Source organism: Vulpes lagopus, chromosome 8, assembly GCF_018345385.1.
Source record: "Vulpes lagopus strain Blue_001 chromosome 8, ASM1834538v1, whole genome shotgun sequence".
In the NCBI taxonomy this organism is placed as follows: domain Eukaryota; kingdom Metazoa; phylum Chordata; class Mammalia; order Carnivora; family Canidae; genus Vulpes; species Vulpes lagopus.
Genome location: NC_054831.1, coordinates 49,163,822 through 49,185,431, shown reverse-complemented (window position 1 = coordinate 49,185,431; position 21,610 = coordinate 49,163,822). Strand labels below are relative to the sequence as shown.

General features: G+C 40.8%; 1 protein-coding gene across 1 annotated transcript in view; it reads right to left on the bottom strand.

Moving 5' to 3' along the window:
* Positions 1 to 560: 560 nt before the first annotated feature.
* FREM2 (FRAS1 related extracellular matrix 2) overlaps positions 561 to 21,610 on the bottom strand; it is a 169,809-nt gene continuing 148,759 nt past the window's right edge. Inside the window, exons 17-24 of the mRNA XM_041766940.1 lie at positions 14,272 to 14,464; positions 12,491 to 12,595; positions 10,523 to 10,650; positions 10,288 to 10,422; positions 9,404 to 9,530; positions 8,381 to 8,568; positions 8,029 to 8,175; positions 561 to 6,320 (exon numbers count right to left, since the gene is read on the bottom strand). Of these exons, the coding sequence (XP_041622874.1) occupies positions 5,808 to 6,320; positions 8,029 to 8,175; positions 8,381 to 8,568; positions 9,404 to 9,530; positions 10,288 to 10,422; positions 10,523 to 10,650; positions 12,491 to 12,595; positions 14,272 to 14,464 (1,536 nt within the window). The 3' untranslated portion in view covers positions 561 to 5,807. The remainder of the gene's footprint in view (positions 6,321 to 8,028; positions 8,176 to 8,380; positions 8,569 to 9,403; positions 9,531 to 10,287; positions 10,423 to 10,522; positions 10,651 to 12,490; positions 12,596 to 14,271; positions 14,465 to 21,610) is intronic.

Below are 21,610 nucleotides of genomic sequence, written 5' to 3'. Positions count from 1 at the left end.
TTTACTGAGTGTTTTGGAGGGCTTTTGGAGGAAGCAGGCACTTAATGCAATTATAAAACACACAACTCCTTGTACAGGCTGAAGTTTTCTTTTAGAGACAAATGGGCTTAAATAATACCTTGCCAAAAACTTGAATTCCTAAAACCACAGAAAGAGACCCAGCTTTGTCCTTGTAATGTGTTTTTGTAATGTGCTCCATTTTGGGCCTTACAGAAATGACTTTTTATTCTTACCAGTAATTGCTTTTCTAGATTTTTCAGTGATTTGTATTGTAACGCTCTTTATTACTAATGTTAGCTTTTAAAAACCCACATTTCTCTCTTTTCTTTCTTCTTTTCAAAGTCACAGTACTGATGATTTTTTTTTTTTTTTTTTTTTTTTTTTTAGTACTGATGATTTTTATGTGAAGGGACGATCCAAACATTGGGAAAATAAATATCTGTAGTAGAAATTCACTTAGAGTTTTCAAGGAATCATGTGATCAGTGTAGGCAACATTTGGCTAATAGTGAAAGGAACACTGTGCATTTAATAATTACAATTGAAAACACTTCAATGCTGTTAACATTTTAATAGTTTTTTCGTTTTGCCATTTATTTCATCACAAAGTATTCAATCATACAAACAACTTCATATACGTGATCTCTGGCCTTTTATTTTTACTCAATTAAACCCTTAAAGGGATTGTGTGTGTGTGTGTGTGTGTGTGTGTCTGTGTGTGTGTCTTAAGTGTCAGTGTTGAACCTACTGAGAGAAAATCAAAGCACAGATCGTCATTACATTATTCAATATGATGCTTTTGATCTTTTGAAGGGAGCTCTTCTTTCTATCATCCAAAAGCCTTAACATTTTATAAAGAAGGGACACTGCACAAATCCTACGTTTACTTACTAGCTTTCAGATGAATAAGAATGCTAATTACGTAGTGGAAATGGCAATGGTTTCAAAACTAAAAGGGAAGCGTTACTGGAAGAATGTAAATCTCAGAGGAAGAAAAAAACCTAGTCAATGAAAGAAAGGAACCAAGGAAGGAAGAAAGGAAGGAAGGAAAGTAGAGATGTCAGCTACAGCAGGGTTTGGTTTTGGTTTTGTTTTTTTCTTCTGGATGTTGTTTTTTAATAAAACAATACTGAAAAAAGAAGCATACACAAACAGATATAATGGAAAAGGTAATACATGTACTTGAAAGATACGAGAGAAAGCAAAATTGTTTAAAAGTCTGTGAGTTCAATATTCTGGTCTGTTTTTCCAACAAAATTAAAATTGGAGGGAGGCTCACATTAGTATAGTTTGTTTCATCAACTTTAGTTCAACAGAGAACCAGTTTTTATTTAAAAGGTTTCTGTATGATCTTTCCAGTGAAAACTGTAGAAAAATATCATGCACTTCTATTTTAAAATCTTATTAAAATCAAAATAACTATCAAAGTTTAGTCTTTCATTCTCAACATCAAAGGATATGGCAACAAGAAGAAATAGTGAGGGAAACTTTGAACCTATGGATAATATTTTCTGAAAATTTTTATGTCATTACTGGGCAACACTGGAATCAATTCTAGGAAAACTCATTAAAGAAACGTAGTAATCTTTGAACTAATGTCAAAGAAAAATCCCATGATAGTGTGTTTACACAAATGACCACTCTGTTGACCTTCTTCAAAATCTCCATATGAACCCTTTCAGTTAAAACTGTATGTAGGGTCATCTTTTTCTAGAAATGAGATCTTTGGTTGTTTTTATACACACATGTGCCTGTGCGTGTGTGTGCGCGTGCGCACCAGATAATAGTAGTATTTATAGTTCTCTGCCAAAGTACTCATTTCTAAGCCATGGCAGTTGGTCTGATTGAACATTTAAGCCCTATTCATCATTTGCCCTACAGTTAGTAAAAACACCTGTTTTCTTCCTTTTGTTATTACTTTCATGCATAGAAGAAATGAGTCTCAAAGAATCATAGTTCCCTTGTTTTTCAAATGAATACCATTATGTAAATTTCAATTTTGCAAAACACTTGGATCTTTAAAGATTTTTTTTCTTTTTTCCTTTTAAAGGACTAACTTGGTCTCTAAGTCAAAAATAAATAGATATTTTCAAAATCGGAGCAGAGATCCCATTTCCAACTTTAAAAATCTAAATGTCATTAGATTTTTGCTCATTAATTCTGCTATTATTGTTACTTTACTGTTTCTCAATCTAGGACTATTTTAACCCTTAGCACTGATTTGTATGAGGAATGTCTCTGTGATTTTCATACAAGTCTATTTCCATTTTTAAAGTCGACCCTGGGGTTGGTACCCTGGAAAAGACTTAGAGGTATGATGACTTAATAAAGAAGTTGTTTGAGGCTTACAGAACTAAATCCCTTCATATTGAGCCTAGAGTTGGTCCTTCATATAACAAATGCTATGCAGTAGCATGGTAGAGGAATTCTAGTTGACAGTGTGGATGCTCGCGGGAGAATGCACTTCGGGAGGCGTTGGGGATGTTAATGGACGGGAACAAGAATTGATGTGCCATATCCTATCCTTGGAATAAAGTGGGCCTGTCCTCCATTAAGAGGAAAAGAATATGCAGGGCTACCCACATCCCTGTAATGGATTCTCTGTAGATTTGTGAAGGGCAATTCCATTAAGTTACTGATCTGAAATTTTGCATTACAACTATGATCAGAATGATCCATAGCATGTGGGGTTCTTTTAGATGAAAAACAACAGACTCCACTGTCGGTGCTCTGGAGAGATTTTTAAGTTGTGGTTCACAAACATGCCTGACTTGTTCTTGGTCCAGGGGAAAACGCAATGCAAATCTTGATTCCTGTAGTCTAAAGGAAGAACTACATTTGATTATAACCTGCCAGAAGACCAGGGAGGATATCTTGGCTTCTGTTTAATCTCTCCAAGTGGCTAATCCTAGGTGAGCATTTAGGAAGTGTTAACAGAGAGAATGAATTGTAATAAATAAAACCATCATTACAACGTAACGATGTATTGTAATGCTTATAGTTCACATGCTAGGAGAGCTCCTAAGGCTTCATATATATTTTTGTGCTTGGGGTTTCCTATGCAGTACAATTTCAATTATATAGTTTAAATTAAGGTCAGAAGCTACTGAGTATCTAAGGAGTGATTATAGCTTACATCCTGTTGTCTATAGGAAGTTATTTTATGTAATTGTTTTGATAATACCAGCATAATTCTCTAAAAACAGAATACTGGATAAAGGGTCTGTTTTATTGAACAATAAAGCATTTTTGCCTGATTCTCTTTTCCACTAGAAATGGTATTTTTATGATTAATGTATATAAAATCACACATTAAGTAAATAGATAGAAAGAAAAATCATTTTCTTTCTATTTACTTAATGTGTGATTTTATATACATCAATCATAAAAATCCAAGCATTTTATACTCAAGAAAGCTGTATCTGCCTATTTCCCACAGACCACAGACTCTTCTCTGTTTTCAAGGGGAGGAAGGAAAGAGAGAAAGGAGAGAAAGGGAAGGAATAGGCAGAGAGGAAGAAACTTTTCTTTGTTAAGTAAAGATAGACAGGTCCTGTATTTTGTAAGCCCTCCAATTCATATATGGCAGTCTCATTAGAAAAACTAATTGTATTGTGAAATCTGATATCAAACCAGTGTGGCCCAAAGGCTCAAAACAGACTTGTGGTGATGTTGCTTCAGTGATTAGTATATTCAGTGACAGAGCGGCTCACAATTGCACGAGAGTCAGGCTCTGAAGCAGCCTACTGCTTCCCAGCTACTAAAGGAACACAAAGTCAACTGAGAGGACTTGCTCTACCAGTCTTAGTGAAATTGAACCCAGTGCTAAGCTGTGAAAAGGCTTTTCGAAGCTTTTGAACCCTATTTGAAGCTGTTTAACTCATGCTCATTCCTATACAAGTTATGAGGTGACTAAAGTAGCTAAGCATCTACCAGAAGGCAAAGCAAAAGAAAAGGGGATAATTATGGAAGCATTCATGTTTATTCGACAAATGAACTCCTGGGCTATACAGTCCCTTTGGGGGACTTTTGAGTTATAGGTGGTATCTATAAATCCCCAATGGAAGGAGACTCTAGTTTACCATATTCTTTGAAAGACTTTGAATGTGAAGTGCAGAGCTGCCCAAAAGAAGAGAGGTATTAGATACTTCTCATCTGTCTCTCAGCACCAGTGTAGATTCCTTTTTTCAGTAAAGAGATGGATGGGGCTCACGGACACCAGATAAGATCCATCCCACGAGGATGTCCAGTGAGGCCAGGCTATGGAAGCAAGTGAAGAGATTCTAGGCAACACTGGAGGATTAGTTAGCCCCTAGGTACAGTTCTTTTTCTCCTGACTTTATTTTTGCTTGAAATACATTTACTAGCTTTTGGAAGATTGGTCATTGGACAACTGACATTTTCCTTCCCTTTCCAACTGAAATTTTGCCATTTGGTGAGAGTACATCTTTTTTTTTTTTTTTTCAGAAAGGCGATGGGAGCCTTGCCAAGCAAGCTCACTAAGTTTCTTGGTTTTTTAACACTGTAAGCAGTGTTACACATTATATTTCCAGATACCAAGAGGGACCTTGCTGCACCAGCTCACTGAACTGGAGATGTCAGAGAATGCTGCTCTCCTCCCGGATCAAAGAAGATGGCATCTCCAAGGCCATCTCTGGAATGACAGTTGCAAAGATTCCCATTTTTAGACCAGATGTTGATTAGAAAGTTAATAAAATGTGGCCAATATAAGTTCTGGACATGGTTGTGTGATTATACCACTCTGAGGGTCAGCTTCATGTATCATCTGTCAGAATGTTCTTTTATTCAATAAAGTATGTAGAAGAGGCATTTGGTCAAACATACTATATTAATAAATACCACTTTCTCCCTCCACCACCCGTAATGAGATTTCTCATTATCATTTATGGGTTCAATACTGCAAATATCTAGGCTCAGTTCTTAGAGAACATTGTCTTATAAATGTGAATCTAACTCTATAGCATTTCTTCATCATCAAAACTCCACCAACCCTCTCACTTCCCACAAATGTTGAGCACCAATAAGGTATACTATATCATGCAAGAGCTTGACTACAGGAGAGTCTTTCTTTGACAATCTCTTCCAGCCTTAACATATTCTTTGGTTTAAAGTTAATTAAGCAAATAAAACAAGGAGGCTCTGACGAGGTTGAAAAACAATTCAAATCCAAGCTAGTGAGTTACTTCCCCTCTATCTTTCCTTCCATTCCCTTCCATGTAGTATAAAAGCTGAATTATGGGTTGAGCCACCCCTGGTCATAATTCTATGCTGTTTTCGCCCATGAGAACACTTGTCCTAATAAACGGTGTGTTTATTATTCTTGCAGACTACTCATTAATACCTTTCTAGGAAGAAACTGTTATACAATGAATAAACAATGTGGTAATTGCACCTTTAAGATTCGTACTCATATAGCAACAATAGACTTATCTTAAACTTCTGAGAGAGTCTGCAGCACCTTTGAGTAGATCTGTCTCCACTGTGTAGAGAAAATGTCTAAAATTAGAAGTCCATTCCTGGCAGTCCATCTATGGCTCTGTGTCCCTGTGAATACATTGTTGCCACCTTCTGGGCCAGAGGAAAGCTGTGGTCTGTGGTCTGCATTTGTTTCTTTGATGCATGAAAGAGTAGACACAATTCAAATCCAAGGTTATTCATCAGTACAGTCAGGTCTTCTGAGTAGCTTCAAAACGGAAGTCCCCAGTTCTCTGCTGTTTCCAGAAGCATTTGGGTTTCTACTGTTTTTCTGAGGCACTTGGGGAAGAGGCTGAGTACCACCTGTGGTCATCAAACCTCTGAGCTGTCACAGTGGTGGCTCTGCGGAGGCATGATGGGCTTGCTGCTGCCTGAGCCCTTTAGAGCATCCTTTCTCCTGGCGCCCTTCTTGCTCTTGCACATCATCACTGTGATGGCAGCAAGGCAGAGGGTTAGCAATCCCACCGCGATGCCGCCAACGACTGTGACCAGGCTGACCTCAGAGCTGGAACGGTTGAGCTCCCGGGGGAGGACGCCATCAGGAGGAACTCGGCCTTGGGGGATCAGCTTCCGGCTGCTGCGGTCCAGGGCAATGTGCTGGATGTTTGTTCCCCGGTTGTTCTCAGCACCTATTTGCCAGGCCAGTGGGGGTGGGCTCCTGATCTCCCTCTTCTTCCGGCCCTTGCTAGTTGCCCGGGGCTTCCCTGGTCTCACTAAGGAGTGGTGCTGGTGCTCAGTGCTTCTTTTGCCAATGCCTCGATTGGCGTTGTCTTTTGATCTTACTGTGTAGACCGTGTGTATGTACCATTCTCGGCCCAGAGCGACCTAGAAAACACAACTCTATTTGTTAGAAAATTAAGTATCATGCCAACCTCATTCATGACTACTGCAAGAGAAATGAATGGCAGAGACCATAACATAATTTATTCAGTCTACAGAATTGATATACTTAATGTTTTTGCATGTGTAGTATGTGCAAGGCTTTGTGTAAAGCACTCTGAAATATTTTATGTGGCTCTTGAGGAAGTGTGTGCTGGTAAATACCTGAAATCTGTGACTGGTAGCCATTGAATGTCAGCACTGTAAAGAACTTTAAATATCACTTGGTTTGGGGTGCCTGGGTGGCTCAGTGGTTGTCTGCCTTCAGCTCAGGTTGTGATCCTAGGGTCCTGGGATCAAGTCCCACAACAGGCTCCCCACAGGTAGCCTGCTTCTCCCTCTATGTCTCTGCCTCTCTCTCTGTGTCTCTCATAAATAAATGAACAAAATCATAAATAAATAAATAAACAAATAAACAAATAAATAAATAAACAAACAAACATCACAGGGCTTAACTTATTAATCTAAAAAATGGGTAAATAAGAATGTCTAGCAATTAACTAACTTGCCAATATCACTCAACTAAGTTAGCGGTATCGCTTCTCGGCCTTTTGGTTAAGATCAAGTGAACTAAGTTAGTGGCAGAGGAAGGACTAGAACTCAAAACTCCTGACCCATGGACTCTCTCCCAGTACATCTGGCTGCATATTTACACATAAGACCATAGAGGAGGTCAGTTTTTCTGCTTTTTCAGGGCCTGTGAAAAGAAGGGATTGTCTGATGGCTCTCTGAAGCCGTCAGGATTTAGAAGGGGTCTAATGCATTCAGAGTTAACAGTGAAAACAATTTTCAAAAGTTATTCAAAATAACAAATACACTTCCTTAAGATTCTTTCTGTAGGGATCCCTGGGTGGCGCAGCGGTTTGGCGCCTGCCTTTGGCCCAGGGCGCGATCCTGGAGACCCGGGCTCGAGTCCCACGTCGGGCTCCCGGTGCATGGAGCCTGCTTCTCCCTCTGCCTGTGTCTCTGCCTCTCTCTCTCTCTCTGTGACTATCATAAATAAATAATTAAAAAAAAAAAAGATTCTTTCTGTAGTTTGAATAAAGATAACATGTTTGGCAGCCATCCACCTGCCTGGACAATTTTCAGTAAATTTCTGAAAAGGTGTACTTGCTTCCCCATTCACAATGGGAACACATCTCGGAATTTGTCTCATTTGCCCGCTCAGTCTTATGGTCACCTGTGTCTCTTTCTACTGTCTATTGCTGGGTTACGATATTCTTAGTTTATAAAACCTCTGAGGGTGGGGATTTACGAGTTGTGCACACTGGTTTTTCTGAATCCAGCAGTTGATACAAGATCACTCTAAGATGATCATGACAAGTCAACAGGAAGGAACTTTTGGGAATAAGAAAAGCAGAGTTTTCAAACATCAGACTTAGATTTACATTCTGGGCTGAATAAGGGTTTTCACTACACATAGACTTAAAATAATGCACTGATGAAAATAATAACAGCTAGAGTTTAGAGAATGCTCACCCCACGCCTACTCTGGTATGGGGTGTGGTTTACCTACATTATCTTATTCGATGTTACTGTTACTTATGCAATATTACTATCACTGCCATTTAGTATGAGACACTTGGATCATCTCAACATTAAGTAATTTGCGTGTGTTCACAGAGCTGTTTTAAGTGGCTTACTACTGGCCCACCTGAAAGAGTGGCATGGAGTCGACTTTAAATCCATCAGATCCAGGCTGATTCACTAAGAGAATAGCTTCAGGATCATCCATTGCTAGTTTGGCATTAAACAGGACATTTCCAAAACTGGTGGCTTGTGTCTCTGGTTGAGCTTTGTCCTTTAAGGAATAAGGAAAATGAGGAGTGCTGTAGATCATACCAACTTTTGCAAGTACAGAATGTTTTCTTTAGTTTTGTGCGAGTACAGATTACCTTAAAATGTCACCATTTACTTTCATTTGAAAAGACGCTATTGTTTTTGAGTATCAGACACATTTAACTTCGAACATCTATCTTGTTCATTGTTTGGGTCAAAGCACTTACCACAATTTTAAATCTATATAAGAGTGAAGGAGAATCGGCTAAGCAGCCATATTCTGCATTTGTGGGCTTATATTTGGGAACATAGCCATCAGCTCCAGTGCACAAGAACACCTTCTCAATGCTGCAGTAAAAGGAGTCACCCAGATTCTGGACAGGATCTACCATGACACGACCATAGATTGTATCACCTGAAACAGAGATGTGAAAATGTCACTTCTGTCCACGTGGCACTGCAAACAATTTGTGACAATAATGCCACTAGTGAGCACTTCCTTCTTTTCCTCCTCTGGCATCCAGTGTTGAAAGACCTTTAGGATCTCACTCACTCTCAGGCCTCAGATTCTGAGACCACTTTGGGGACCGGCCACAAGTGACTGAAGATTTATTGACCCTTGAATGCTCAGTCAGTAGTGGAAATAATCTCAAGGCTTGGCCTATAATTTAGTATTCATGATTGTACTGTGGTTAAAGTCAGCTCATATAAATAAATAATTTATGCAGAATGCAGACTAATAAAGTCTATAAAAAAGAAAAGATCGATAAAAAGCTGAGTTGGCTTTATTTGATTTTGAAAGAGAGCTTATGGAAATTCCCTAGTAGTCAATCATGTATTTCACAGCTATTACTGAACTCCCACTGTGTGTGTTAGGTGTTTTGCCAGGTGCCAGGAATGAGCCACTGAACCAGACAGATCTAACCCTTGCCCATGAGGCATTTACAGTGTCAAATATCTGTAGTATTTGCATCTATGCACCTTGAAAGAAGGGTCAAGAACAAAACATATATTTGTTCTAAAAGTCACTTAAGTAAGGGAAATAGAGATTAACTTCCCCAGAAGAAAAACCATCCAGTCACATATATCCAATTTCAGTGGCCTTATGCCATCCTGGCCAAAGTGGCCCAGTTATCTTCACAAAACCATCCCACCACGTTATAATTTCCCCTCTCAAACATGATCCCAATAAAGCAAAGAACAACAGATGCAGTGGCAAACAGCAGGTGTCGCGTTTATGAAATGGATACCTTCTGTGAAGGCAACATCACTCTCTTGCCCAAATCCCATGGATCCATCAGACAACCAGAGACTCTTCTTGGACAGGAGGTACATTTGGGTGTTCAAGCTAAACTCAGCCGCCACTGGATCACTGACCTAAAACCGAGTGTGAAAGTCCTTTGAGATGTTGTCGATTGTTCTGGGGGTGCACACAGACATTATTCACAGACACACACATTCGATGACATGTAGAACACTGAAGACTGCACTGCAATTGTCACATTAAAAAAAAAAACAAAACTAATGTAAGGAATTGTAACATGGGCTTTGAAATTCTTGAGAAAGTAAAACTGGTGAGTTGAAAGTTTTTTACTCCGACTAAACAGCATTACTCCAGTTCTTTTCCATTGGTTTAACGGGGTTTGTAAGGGACTTGTACATGTCCTGGTCAGGCAAAAGCCAACACCTAAGATAAGTCCTTGGACACAAAGTGTCATCACATTTCTTTTAATCCATCATGGCAGTTAGGCACCTTGAGATGGCACGAATAACAGGACATTTATTTCCTTGAAGACCAAGAACAAGACAAAGAAGGTACAGAAGAACTCTGGGGAGAGTCCTCAAATCTCCAAGGTGGCAAACTCCAGAAGGAGACAAGATCATGAGAGAAAAAAAAAATAACCCTTGTGTACTCTTCAACTACGGATTTTATATCCTGGACCAACAACAAAGGGCAGTTCTTTCCTGCTTCCTTCTTCTCTTGCTTCCTTCCTATCTGCTTTCCTTTTTTCTCAGCATGCAAGAAGTCAAGTTACTGTATGAATTTTATTTATTTTTTTACTGATAAAAGTAAGCCACGACCTCTTAAAGCAAGATTTGAGAAGTCACGGGAAGGTAACTCCAAGAGACACACCTGCTGGAATCGTATGTCGAGGTCAAAGGTGATGGGCTCTCTGGGGCTGCAGGTGACTGGCAGGCGGTACTCCTGATGCGATGGAGCAGTGCAAGGTAGCAGTTTTACGGTGTAGGTCCCCGAATAGTCACGTACCTTCAAGGAGAAGGGAGAACATTCATTTTTCACGTAAGGATCTGAGGTATGGTCAAAGGCAACAGAAAAGGAAAATTAAGTAAGAGCCTGAGTTACTTACTGCAAAGTCAGACACAAAGCTCCACTGCTGCACTGGCTGGTTATAGGTTGGTTCACTCCTGATGAGGCGCAAGGAGAAGGTCAGGCCCGGGTGATCAGCTGACATGATCATTGAGCTTGTAAAGGAACCTAGAAAATGCCAACAATAATAAGGTGTATAAAATAAATAAATTTGGTAGAATGGTTGTAAGAGCGCATAAGAGTTTAGAGTTTTCCAAGTACCTTATCATATATCGTTTGCATTTATTTTTTTTAAAGATTTTATTTATTTAATCATGAGAGACACACACACAGAGAGAGGCAGAGACACAGGCAGAGGGAGAAGCAGGCTCCATGCAGGGAGCCCGACATGAGACTCGATCCCAGGTCTCCAGGATCACTCCCTGGGCCGAAGGCAGGCACTCAACCACTGAGCTACCCAGGCGTCCTGTTTGCATCTATTCTTAATACTAAGCCTTCAGAAACACAGTGTTGGTATAATTATCCCCATTTTGTTCCCAGAGAATATGGACTGAGGCTGATTATAGTGACTCTCCCAAGATCACACAGCTAGGATAGGATATGTGCCTTCTGATTCCTAATTCAGGGCTTTATCCACTCTATGATTCTGTCAAAAGGGAATTGTGTAGAAATGCTCAAAGAGTTCAGGGCTACTTTCCAGAGAGGCACAGCAGAGCCATAAAAGCTGATGTGAATGTATTTATTGTGTGCCAGAGCTATGAGTTGAGCTTTAGTCTCTCAGCCTCCACACAGCTGGGCAAACCCAATTTCTAAGCGGAATCTAACTTTAATTAGATTGCCTGCAACGGTGTCTAAACAAAGATTCAGTTTGCCAGAAAGGTAGGCATGAGGGAGGGACCTGTAAAGACCAAGAAATCCTTTTCCAAGGCTGTCAATTAGAATAAAGCAAAATGATTCTTGAGTCTGTATTTCTTGTCATTCAGTTTCAGAAAAATACAACAAAACCTCTTTCTCTTCTGATTTTTCAGCCCTATTCCCTCCTTTGTTTGGAGCTCAGAATCAGAAAAACGAAGGCCGCAGAAGACAGTGAGTGAACTATTTTTCCCCGTCCATCTGACAATAGTTGGCAAACGGGCAAAATATGCAAAACTAAGTTAGTGATATGGAGAGTCAAATAAAATATTTCTAATGAAATGTCCTTTATAGTCCAAAAAAAGCCTGGACATTGGACTTTAGTGACTGCCTCCTTACTGGTATTCAAAGCTCAGTGTGCCACAGTTAGTGAAATGACATAGCCAATCTTTAATTGAAGATAATTAGTTCACATGTCTGAAATTTAAGTGTTGCAGTGAAGTGCCACTTCCAGCTCTATTATAAAGGTTTCTTACAGTGTCTAGAAAAGAGTTATGAACAGAGAAGTCCTTGCTGAACAAACAACCTAACTTCAACTTTTTATACAACAAAATTGAAATAGAGGAGGAGATTATGGTTGCTAATGCTCTTTATCCAAGGAAAACTCCACTTGAAACAAATGCAGTAGAGTTTTCTTTTAAATTTACTTTCATCATTTTGTATTTTCTCTCAAAGTCTACATCGATGACAATGGTTTTGTAGCTTCGGAAATGTAGCTGAGCAATCATCAAGCCCTCCTGTAGAGAAGTCACATTGACAGTTCATTTGAAATTAAAGGTTTCTTTTTTTGTCTTAAGATTTTATTTATTCATAGAGACACACACAGAGAGAGAGAGAGAGAGAGAGAGGCAGAGAGACACAGGCAGAGGGAGAAGCAGGCTCCATGCAGGGAGCCCGATGCGGGACTTGATCCCAGGACCCCGGGATCACACCCTGAGCCAAAGGCAGATGCTCAACCACTGAGCCACCCAAGTACCCCGAAATGAAGGGTTTCAAAGCTCACCGGGAAGCATGTTGAAACACGCACACATGTGGATACGGAAAAATCTGTGACCTGTTGTATAGGGAGTGGCTCCTGGTGGATAGCAGGGCTTACCGGGATGAGACAGCACAAACAATCCATGGAACTGAGCCTCTGTCTTGAAGTTCACAACCAAGCGCCCCTCTTCACCAATGCGCATGCTAGTCGGGTAGAGAGAACCTACATGGGGATAGTGCATAAGAATGGAAATACTGGTAACCAGGGACTCCTTATGTGCAGGATTTCTTCCAAGTTTGACTTCAGATATGTCTCATCTTTAAGCGTTCTAGCCAAAGGGTGTTATCCGAAGAATTATGAGTGATAAGTGAAGCAGACGTGTTCTGTTTCTTTGTTTTGTTCTGCTTTCTAACAAGAAAAGGTATCAAGAAGGGAGGCAAAATAGAATCAGGTAACATGAGTGACATCAATATGAAATATACAGATTGATTACAGGAGTCCAAGATTTTTTTTCCCCCTAAAAGCTTTAGTCTACATAAATGAAGCCAGAAATTGAGACACAGTAAAACTATCAAATTTTGAAGATTTGGGGACATGGAAGTGTGTCTCTGTTCTCCAGAAGTATTCCAAATTCTATAGGCTTAATAAAAACCCTGGAGCTTTCCCAAGACATCAGCAGTTTGACCAAAGTCAGTTCCAGATATAAGAAAGAAACATGAGCTCCTTATGTAGAACAGGAGAACCACAGCATGGGTCCATGTTAAAGTTCCCTTAAATATACATTTTCTAAGGCAAGATAGGGAATTAAAACATTGAAATATAAAATAATCTGGAATAATCGCCCAGGGTGATCATATTGCCTTTCACATAGTTTCAGGGCAATTTTAATCTGTTTATAGCGATTTTTTTTTTGAGATTTTAGTTATTTAGTTGGAGAGAGAGAGGAGAGAGCAAGCATGAGAGAGCCTGAGCAAGGGAAAGGCAGAAGGAGAGGGAAAAGGAGACAACCGCTGAGCAGGGAGCCCAATGCCAGGCTCAATCCCAGGACTACGAGTCATGATCTGAGCTGAAGGCAGATGCTTAACCAGCTGAGGCGTTTAGGTGCCCCTAAGACAGCAAATTTTGATGCAGTGTCACTAGTATTGTCTCTCTGGCTCCTAGAAAATAAGGCAGACATGATGCTCAGATAGGCATGGAACCAGAACAGTAGCAGGTGCCTGAAAAGAAACTGCACTCATTCTACAGATAGATAATTAGCTTCATGTCTCTGGACTTTGAATTATAATTCTGACACAGAGATTGAAACGAATTTTGGCAGATGATGATGGGCTCAGCAGTCAGTTGTACTTACACCACTCTTCCAAGATATTCAGCTAAAATATCACAGAATAATAGAATTTTAAAATAAAAAACAATTAGAAGCCTGGCCTACCTTTGAGAAGAATGTGAGTGCCACAAAGGTCAAGCAGTACGTTTAAGATCACAGAGCTAGTTGGCTGTGCAAGCCAGAGCTAGAATCCGGGATGTATCTCATTTTCAGAAACAAAATAGCACCAACATTTCTCTTGGGTTCATTTCTTATTTTCAGTTGGGACTTCCTCTACACATTTTCTAGGATCTAGGAAACCCATAGACTGCGTTGTGTAATGCATGAATGATCGATCACCTTACAACGGACCATAAGGGCTAAGTACCCATGAAGTGTATGCGGTGCTGCGTCACATACTACGCGGGATTCGAGGCACTGATATGATTCTGCTTTTCCGTGGCAAAATGAAAAACAATCTTACCTATTGAATATAAAAATAAAATGTATTAAAAGTCGCTTCTATTATTCCTAGCTACGGTGAAAACAAACAGACAAAGGCAGGGAGCCGCGCGTGCGCCCGCGCACCCACCTCGGAGCGCGGCCCCCGGCGGGCTGCCCACGCCGTCCCCCCACAGCAGCGCAGTGTCGTACACGAACGTCAGGCGCAGCCCCGCGCGCAGGTCGAAGTGCTGCCAGCCGCCGGCCCCCGCGGGGGAATGGAACACGTACGAGACGTACAGCGGCACCCGAAGAGTCACGTACGACTGCACCAGATTCAGGACCTAAAGCGATGAAACGGCACCTGTCAGCACGATCCGGGGGGCCAGCCTCGCAGAAGCCTTTCTCTCCCTTCACTCAACGAGAGGCTCTGCGTGGCCGCCGAGGCGGGGAGGGGCAGCATCTGCAGCTGCCCCCGCCAGTGCCGGAGCCACGAGCTGGCTGTGACCGCCCTGTCACCGCCCTGAGACCGCCCTGTGACCGCCCTGAGACCGCCCCGTGACCGCCCTGTGACCGCCCCGTGACCGCCCCGTGACCGCGCTGTGACCGCCCCGAGACCGCGCTGTGACCGCCCTGAGACCGCGCTGTGACCGCCCCGAGACCGCCCTGTGACCGCCCTGAGACCGCCCTGAGACCGCCCTGTGACCGCCCCGAGACCGCCCCGAGACCGCCCCGAGACCGCCCTGAGACCGCCCTGAGACCGCCCTGAGACCGCCCCGAGACCGCCCTGTGACCGCCCTGAGACCGCCCCGAGACCGCCCTGTGACCGCCCTGTGACCGCCCTGAGACCGCCCCGAGACCGCCCTGTGACCGCCCTGTGACCGCCCTGAGACCGCCCTGTGACCGCCCTGAGACCGCCCTGTGACCGCCCCGAGACCGCCCTGTGACCGCCCTGTGACCGCCCTGTGACCGCCCTGTGACCGCCCTGTGACCGCCCTGTGACCGCCCTGAGACCGCCCTGAGACCGCCCTGTGACCGCCCTGAGACCGCCCTGTGACCGCCCTGAGACCGCCCTGAGACCGCCCTGAGACCGCCCTGTGACCGCCCCGAGACCGCCCTGAGACCGCCCTGTGACCGCCCTGTGACCGCCCGGCCTTCCTCCGCAACACAGGACATGCGGGAGAAATCTTGAAAGTAAACTGCATTATTGGGGGTATCTGATACCTACGCAGTCCTTTTGGGGACATATGAAGTATTCCTAACAGCTTTATTAAGATAGGATTCACACACCGTATAATGCACCGATTAAAGTACACAGGACAACAGTATTTAATGTATTCGGCTTGGGGGGGTGCAAATTCCACCCACAATCAGTCTTAGAGGACACTTTCGTCACCTCCAAAGGGAATCCCAAACCTATTAGGAGTCACTTCTTCACTCCCTCCTCCTCCTCCTGGACCCTGGCAGCCACTAGCCTCTTTTCTGTCTCTTTGCATTTGCCGGTTCTGGACATTCCATTTACATGAGTCCTACAATTTGTAGTCTCTTGTGACGGGCTGTTTTTTTAACTTATGTTTTCAGGGTGCATCCGTGCTGCTGCACATTTCAATACTTTTATTTCTGAATAGCATTCCTTTGCATGCATGTGCTGCACATATTTATCTGTTCATTCGTTGATGGACAGTTGGATTATTTCCTGTTTTGAGCTGTTATGAAATAACACTGCTATAAGGCACTTTTAAATTATTATATAAAGCAAGACAGGAGAGATTTAGAAGCAGACATGTTTAGTAATGACATGTAAAAATAATTACTTGAAATGAAGTGTCTTGTTCTGAATTTTATACTTTCTCTTTTCAGGTATTTAGCCAGGTGAGTTAGGAGTAGTGGAGGATAAACTAATATTTATTTATTGAGCCTCTAAGTTCACAATAAAGGCTATTTAATATTTTTAATTTTGATATTTTTATTCTCCCCCATAATTATATTTATATGTATGTGTGGATGCCTGGAAGGTTGGATGGCTGGGGGATGGATGGATGGGTGGATGGACAGATGGAATAAATGATGCACAGAAAAGCAGAGAGAGGAAAATTAGGGTTCAAAGAAGCAAAACAAATTTCCCATAGAATTCTTTAAGTCTCCTGAATGGCCCTGCCAGTATTAGAACCCAGCCTCTGGCCTGTGTTTTTCTATTCTGTCACACCTCATCACATTCCAAACAAAGCTGAGGGCAGTCCTAGGATCACCTAACCAACCTTATCATACTTAATTCTCAAAATAGCTGGGCAAATATAGCTATCTTCTACACAAGAGGTGATGGACCTCAGTCAGATCATACCCTTTAGACGTTCCAGCTGGGCTTTCTGATACCATTCTTTTTTTTTTTTTTATGATAGTCACAGAGAGAGAGAGAGAGAGAGAGAGAGAGAGGAGGGAGAGAGGAGGGAGAAGCAGGCTCCATGCACCAGGAGCCTGACGTGGGATTCGATCCCGGGTCTCCAGGATCGCGCCCTGGGCCAAAGGCAGGCGCCAAACCGCTGCGCCACCCAGGGATCCCCTCTGATACCATTCTAATTCTATTTCCACACTGAGCTGGTGAAAGAGATCACATACATGTGTTAGTGAATAATATAAACCATGATAACAATTTATCGCTTTGTCAGAGAGTAAAAAATAAACTCGTTAAATTACAAAAAAATGATGACCTGAATTGCCAACAAAAATATATAGAAAGAAAACATCATCTGGGACACCTGGGTGGCTCAGTGATTGAGCGTCTGCTTCTCCCTCTGCCTGTGTCTCTGCCTCTCTCACTGTGTCTCTCATGAATAAATAGTAAAATCTTTTTAAAAGAGAGAAAAAAAGAGAAAAACCTTCATCCAAGCGAATTATTTGACTCTTAGCTGTGTAGTAGCCAGCACTCCCCATCATCCTCTAATCCAGCCAGTAGAAGAGGGGCTTAGCAACCAAAGTACTTTGAGATATTTATTAGTTAACAGTCAATATTACTGCATTCAGTGAGAACTTGATCTTGTAGTGCAATTTTAACACTCAGTGTAAAGAAGAGTGATTAAGTCAATGTATATCCCACTGGAAATTAATGTTTCATCCTATGATTTTAATAAACCATCGTCTTTAAAAAATTGGGCTTTAGGAATGAGTTTCCAATTAAACTTTCTAGTATAATTTTTGCCAACATTATATTTTATCAAATGTTACTGAGTGTGCTCTTTTGGAGAAAACTATAAATACTCACTTCCTATGAATAATTTACATGGCGCAAAGCTCCCTGACCAATTTTTATTTTCTTTCATTTGATTCTTGTGATAACCTGGAGTTTGACCATCTGTGGACATGGAATCAGCATCTTGTTGCATTTTCTTCTTCACCATGGCCAGGCCTTCTTTGTCTGCTTGGAATTTCAGTCTAGAGTAATTGGTGACAATGGAACAATGTCAATTATCTAGATCCCCTACCCGTTCATTCTTGTAAAATTGAAGAACGCAATGCCGTCAATCTAACTTCTGGACATCATCTTAATGAGGACTTAATTTTCTTTCAGCCTGCATCACAGGGATTTTTAAAGTATTTGTCTATACTAAAAGAAATAGATGTCAAATCTGGTATACTGCTCTCAAAGCAACTGTGACATGACAAAGGAGTTTACATGTCCTTACAGATGCTTGAAGTTTCTTCAACAAAACCAAATGATACTTCAAATTCCATATTTAGGGGATCCCTGGGTGGCGCAGCGGTTTGGCGCCTGCCTTTGGCCCAGGGCGCGACCCTGGAGACCCAGGATCGAGTCCCACGTCAGGCTCCCGGTGCATGGAGCCTGCTTCTCCCTCTGCCTATGTCTCTGCCTCTCTCTCTCTCTCTCTGTGTGTGACTATCATAAATAAAAAAAAATTAAAAAAATTCCATATTTAAAGGAAAAGTAGTGATGCCTGGCTGGCTCAGCGGTTGAGTGTTTGCTTTCAGCTCAGGGTGTGATCCCAGGTCTGGGGATTGAGTCTCATATCACGCTTCACGCAGGGAGCCTGCTTCACCCTCTGCCTCTCTCTGTCTCTGCCTCTCTCTCCATATATCTCATGAATAAGTAAATAAAATATTTTAAAAAATAATTAAAGGAAAAGTATAAGATACAAATTTTCTGGAAAAGGTCACTGATATAAATTTCTAGTACTGCAGCTGCTGCTACTAAGTGGCTAATAATGGGCAGCCAGTATATATCTGGAGAGTATTGCCAGCTGAAGAGACCAAAGAAATTCTGCTGGGCTGTGTCAGGTGGGGAGGACATGAGAAGAAAGGAAGGAAAATAAATATGCTAAATTAGAAATTATACATAGAATGTCACCTAAGGTGGGCACTCGTGTTGAGTTAAATCACACTAGATTGAGTTCTTCACTCATTCGGGCATCCAGTTTAAGCTACCCAAATTACATACTTCAGCTTTATTGAAGTAGGCAGTATATATACACACGGTTTCTTACAGAAATTGGCAGTATATACATGTACTAGTAAAAATTATCTATATTTACTTTGCTTCTCTGTAACTTTCATTTGAGCAAGGTTGTATTCTACATGTGTTGAACTTCAGCCTGTGAAGAAGTCAATTGGCTTGCCCAAGATTATTCAGTACAATCAGTGTTAACACCAATTATCTAGACCAGCACTACTCAACAAAAATACAATGTGAACCACACATGTAATTTAAAATTTTCTGGTAGCCAGACTTCAAAAAGTAAAGAGAAACATGTGAAAACTGATTTTAAGAATAGTTTACTTAATCCAATATGTTAAACATATTACATTTTAATATGCAATCAATATAAAATAATTTTTGAGATTTTTTTTTTGCTACTCTTTGAAATCCAGTATGTATTTTACATGAACAACACAGCTCAATTTTGAATGCTCTGTAGCCACACATGGCTAGTGATTACCATATTGGGCAGCACTGATTAGACTCTTCTAACCAAGGTCTTTTATTATTTCTAACCAAGGACAAACCTTCTAACCAAGGTTTGTCTTCTAACCATGCAGGTTGAAAACAATGATTATTTTAAAATACTTTATAATCCAATATCTACCCACCTTTATGTGGGATATGTGGTTTGTGCTCACTTCAAAGATTGCAAATTGAACTAGAGCTGTTAGAATATTATCTGAGGGCTACCAGTGGTGTGGATTTCCCACTGGTTGAAATTTCTTTCTGTTGTTCCTTCTGTTTCCAGGAATGTATCTGTGTCATCAAGATGGTGGTGTTTGTGAATGTGTAAAGATGCTCATAAATCTCAATAGCTTGCAGTAAAGCATGTCCTTAGCCAAGGGATTAGCAGTACTAGGAGTCTACACATCAAGGAACACTTGGAAGAAAGAAATTATCTAAATGACCAACAACAGAAGAATGGCTAAATAAGTTACAATGACCCACAAGGTAAAATATTATGTAGCCATCAAAAGTCATGTATCTAAAGAATTTTCCTTGTCATAAGAAAATGCTCACAATGTTAAGTTAAAAAGCAGTATACAAGATGGTACAAATAACATTACACTGCTATTAAAAATGTGTATGTACGTTGGAAAGCATTAGAAAATCTGTCTGTGCACAGTGATAATGGAATAATAAGGTTTGTTTTTACTTTTGTTTTTAGTTCCCCAGCTTTCCGTGATGCTGTCACTACTCTCACTTAAAAAACAAAGAAACTACATTATTAAAAAAATAATTTACAAAGTTGACAGACTGAGAAGCAACATGCTCTAGGAAAGTCACACATTCTGGATTCTTCTTGCTATTTCTTGTAAAGTGATTTAGAGTGACGTACATGTGAAAAACACTAAATTCAAGGACTAAGCATAAAATAATGGGATGGAAAAAGATGACTTCTAAAGCATATCCTTGCCCCAAAGTACCATGTTTCTTAGTCAAACACACAGTAACAAGGAAGAAAAATGATTCCTCAAACCAAATAACTAGGAAAAAACACATTTACTTTTCCAAAATCATTCCTTCTCCTAAGTAAATTACAATTTGATGTTTCAAGTGCACTTCCTTGGGGTTGCATTTCTGTAGCTTATTAATGTTCCTTGAATGATGTTATCAGTGTTTATGTAAGATTCTGACCTCACAACACCAATAGCCAGGATCCTGAAAAGTGAAATGAACTGAGGGTTTTCACTTGTAAAAGAAGTTGTTCTCTTTTCTTTTCTTTTTTTTTTTAAAGATTTTATTTATGAGACACAGACACACACACACACACAGACAGGCAGAGGGAGAAGCAGGATCCATGCAGGGAGACCGACGTGGGACTCGATCCCGGGTCTCCAGGATCACGCCCTGGGCTGAAGGCGGCACTAAACCGCTGAGCCACCGGGGCTGCCCAAGAAGTTGTTTTCAAGAGAAATATCACCACCAAAAATATCCAATGGTTTTAAAAACTTGGTTTAACTTTAATAACTATTTTGCATCATAAGTGCTTTTTATTGTACACCACAACAATTTAAGTTTTTATTTACAAAACACTGTCTTGTCACACACAACATACAGTGGAGCAGTACTCTTTATTTATTTATTTATTTATCTCTAGTTTTTTTGCTATCTGCAAAATCATTAAAAATGATTTTAGCATTGAAGATCATTAGAAAAGTCTGCGTTTCTTTTTCTTGGCAAGTAAAATTCTTAACTTTTATAAGAATGGGGTTTGACTCTTAAAATTCTACGTAGTATGGTCCCTGGCATAGAGTAGATGTTCAGTTCCTTTTTCTTTAATGAACGAATGCATAATGATTAAGGTGGGAAAAGCAGAAACAGTTTTAATATCAGCTAAAGCTAGCTCTAGTCAAACTGCATAAAACTTAATAAAACTTCATTTGTTATTTAGAGGTCACTATCTTGGATATATCAAGAGATTCCTTCAGCTTGGCAATTCTTTCTTAGAAGTTAAATAATCTGAATGTGAGAGGTTAGGGAAGGTAGAGAATCTTTTAGAGAGTGTTAGAAACCACTTTTCAATCACAAAAAGAAATGCAGGGGCTTGCCAGTGTTTGTAGCGGTAGCTTTAGCCACTAAGAATGCACAAAGAAAAAAAGTCAGATGTCATATTGTTCCTGGGGGAAGCAATTGCCAGTTAGTAAAATTTGTTTGTATAGTGACTGTGTTGATCTAAGGTGCTAAGTCTAGAAAAGGTCTAGAAGAGACAAAGCCACATCTATTAAAATACTTGGCTGGGGCTGTCTGCAGTGGCAGAGGACAGACAGACCTGGGGCAGCACTGGCTTCCTTCAGGATCTGTTGTCCAGCAGAGTGACCAAAACACCCATGAAGCTGCTATGAAGCACATTTAGCTCATATTGATGGTTTATCTTTACTTTTCCCCCATTTTCCCATCCTAAATTTGGAAACATAGAAGTTTGCAAAACTCTTATGAAACCCTAAAGCAGAATCTTTTCACCAAGTGTTTAGTTTGTTTTCCTTCAGATGTAGCC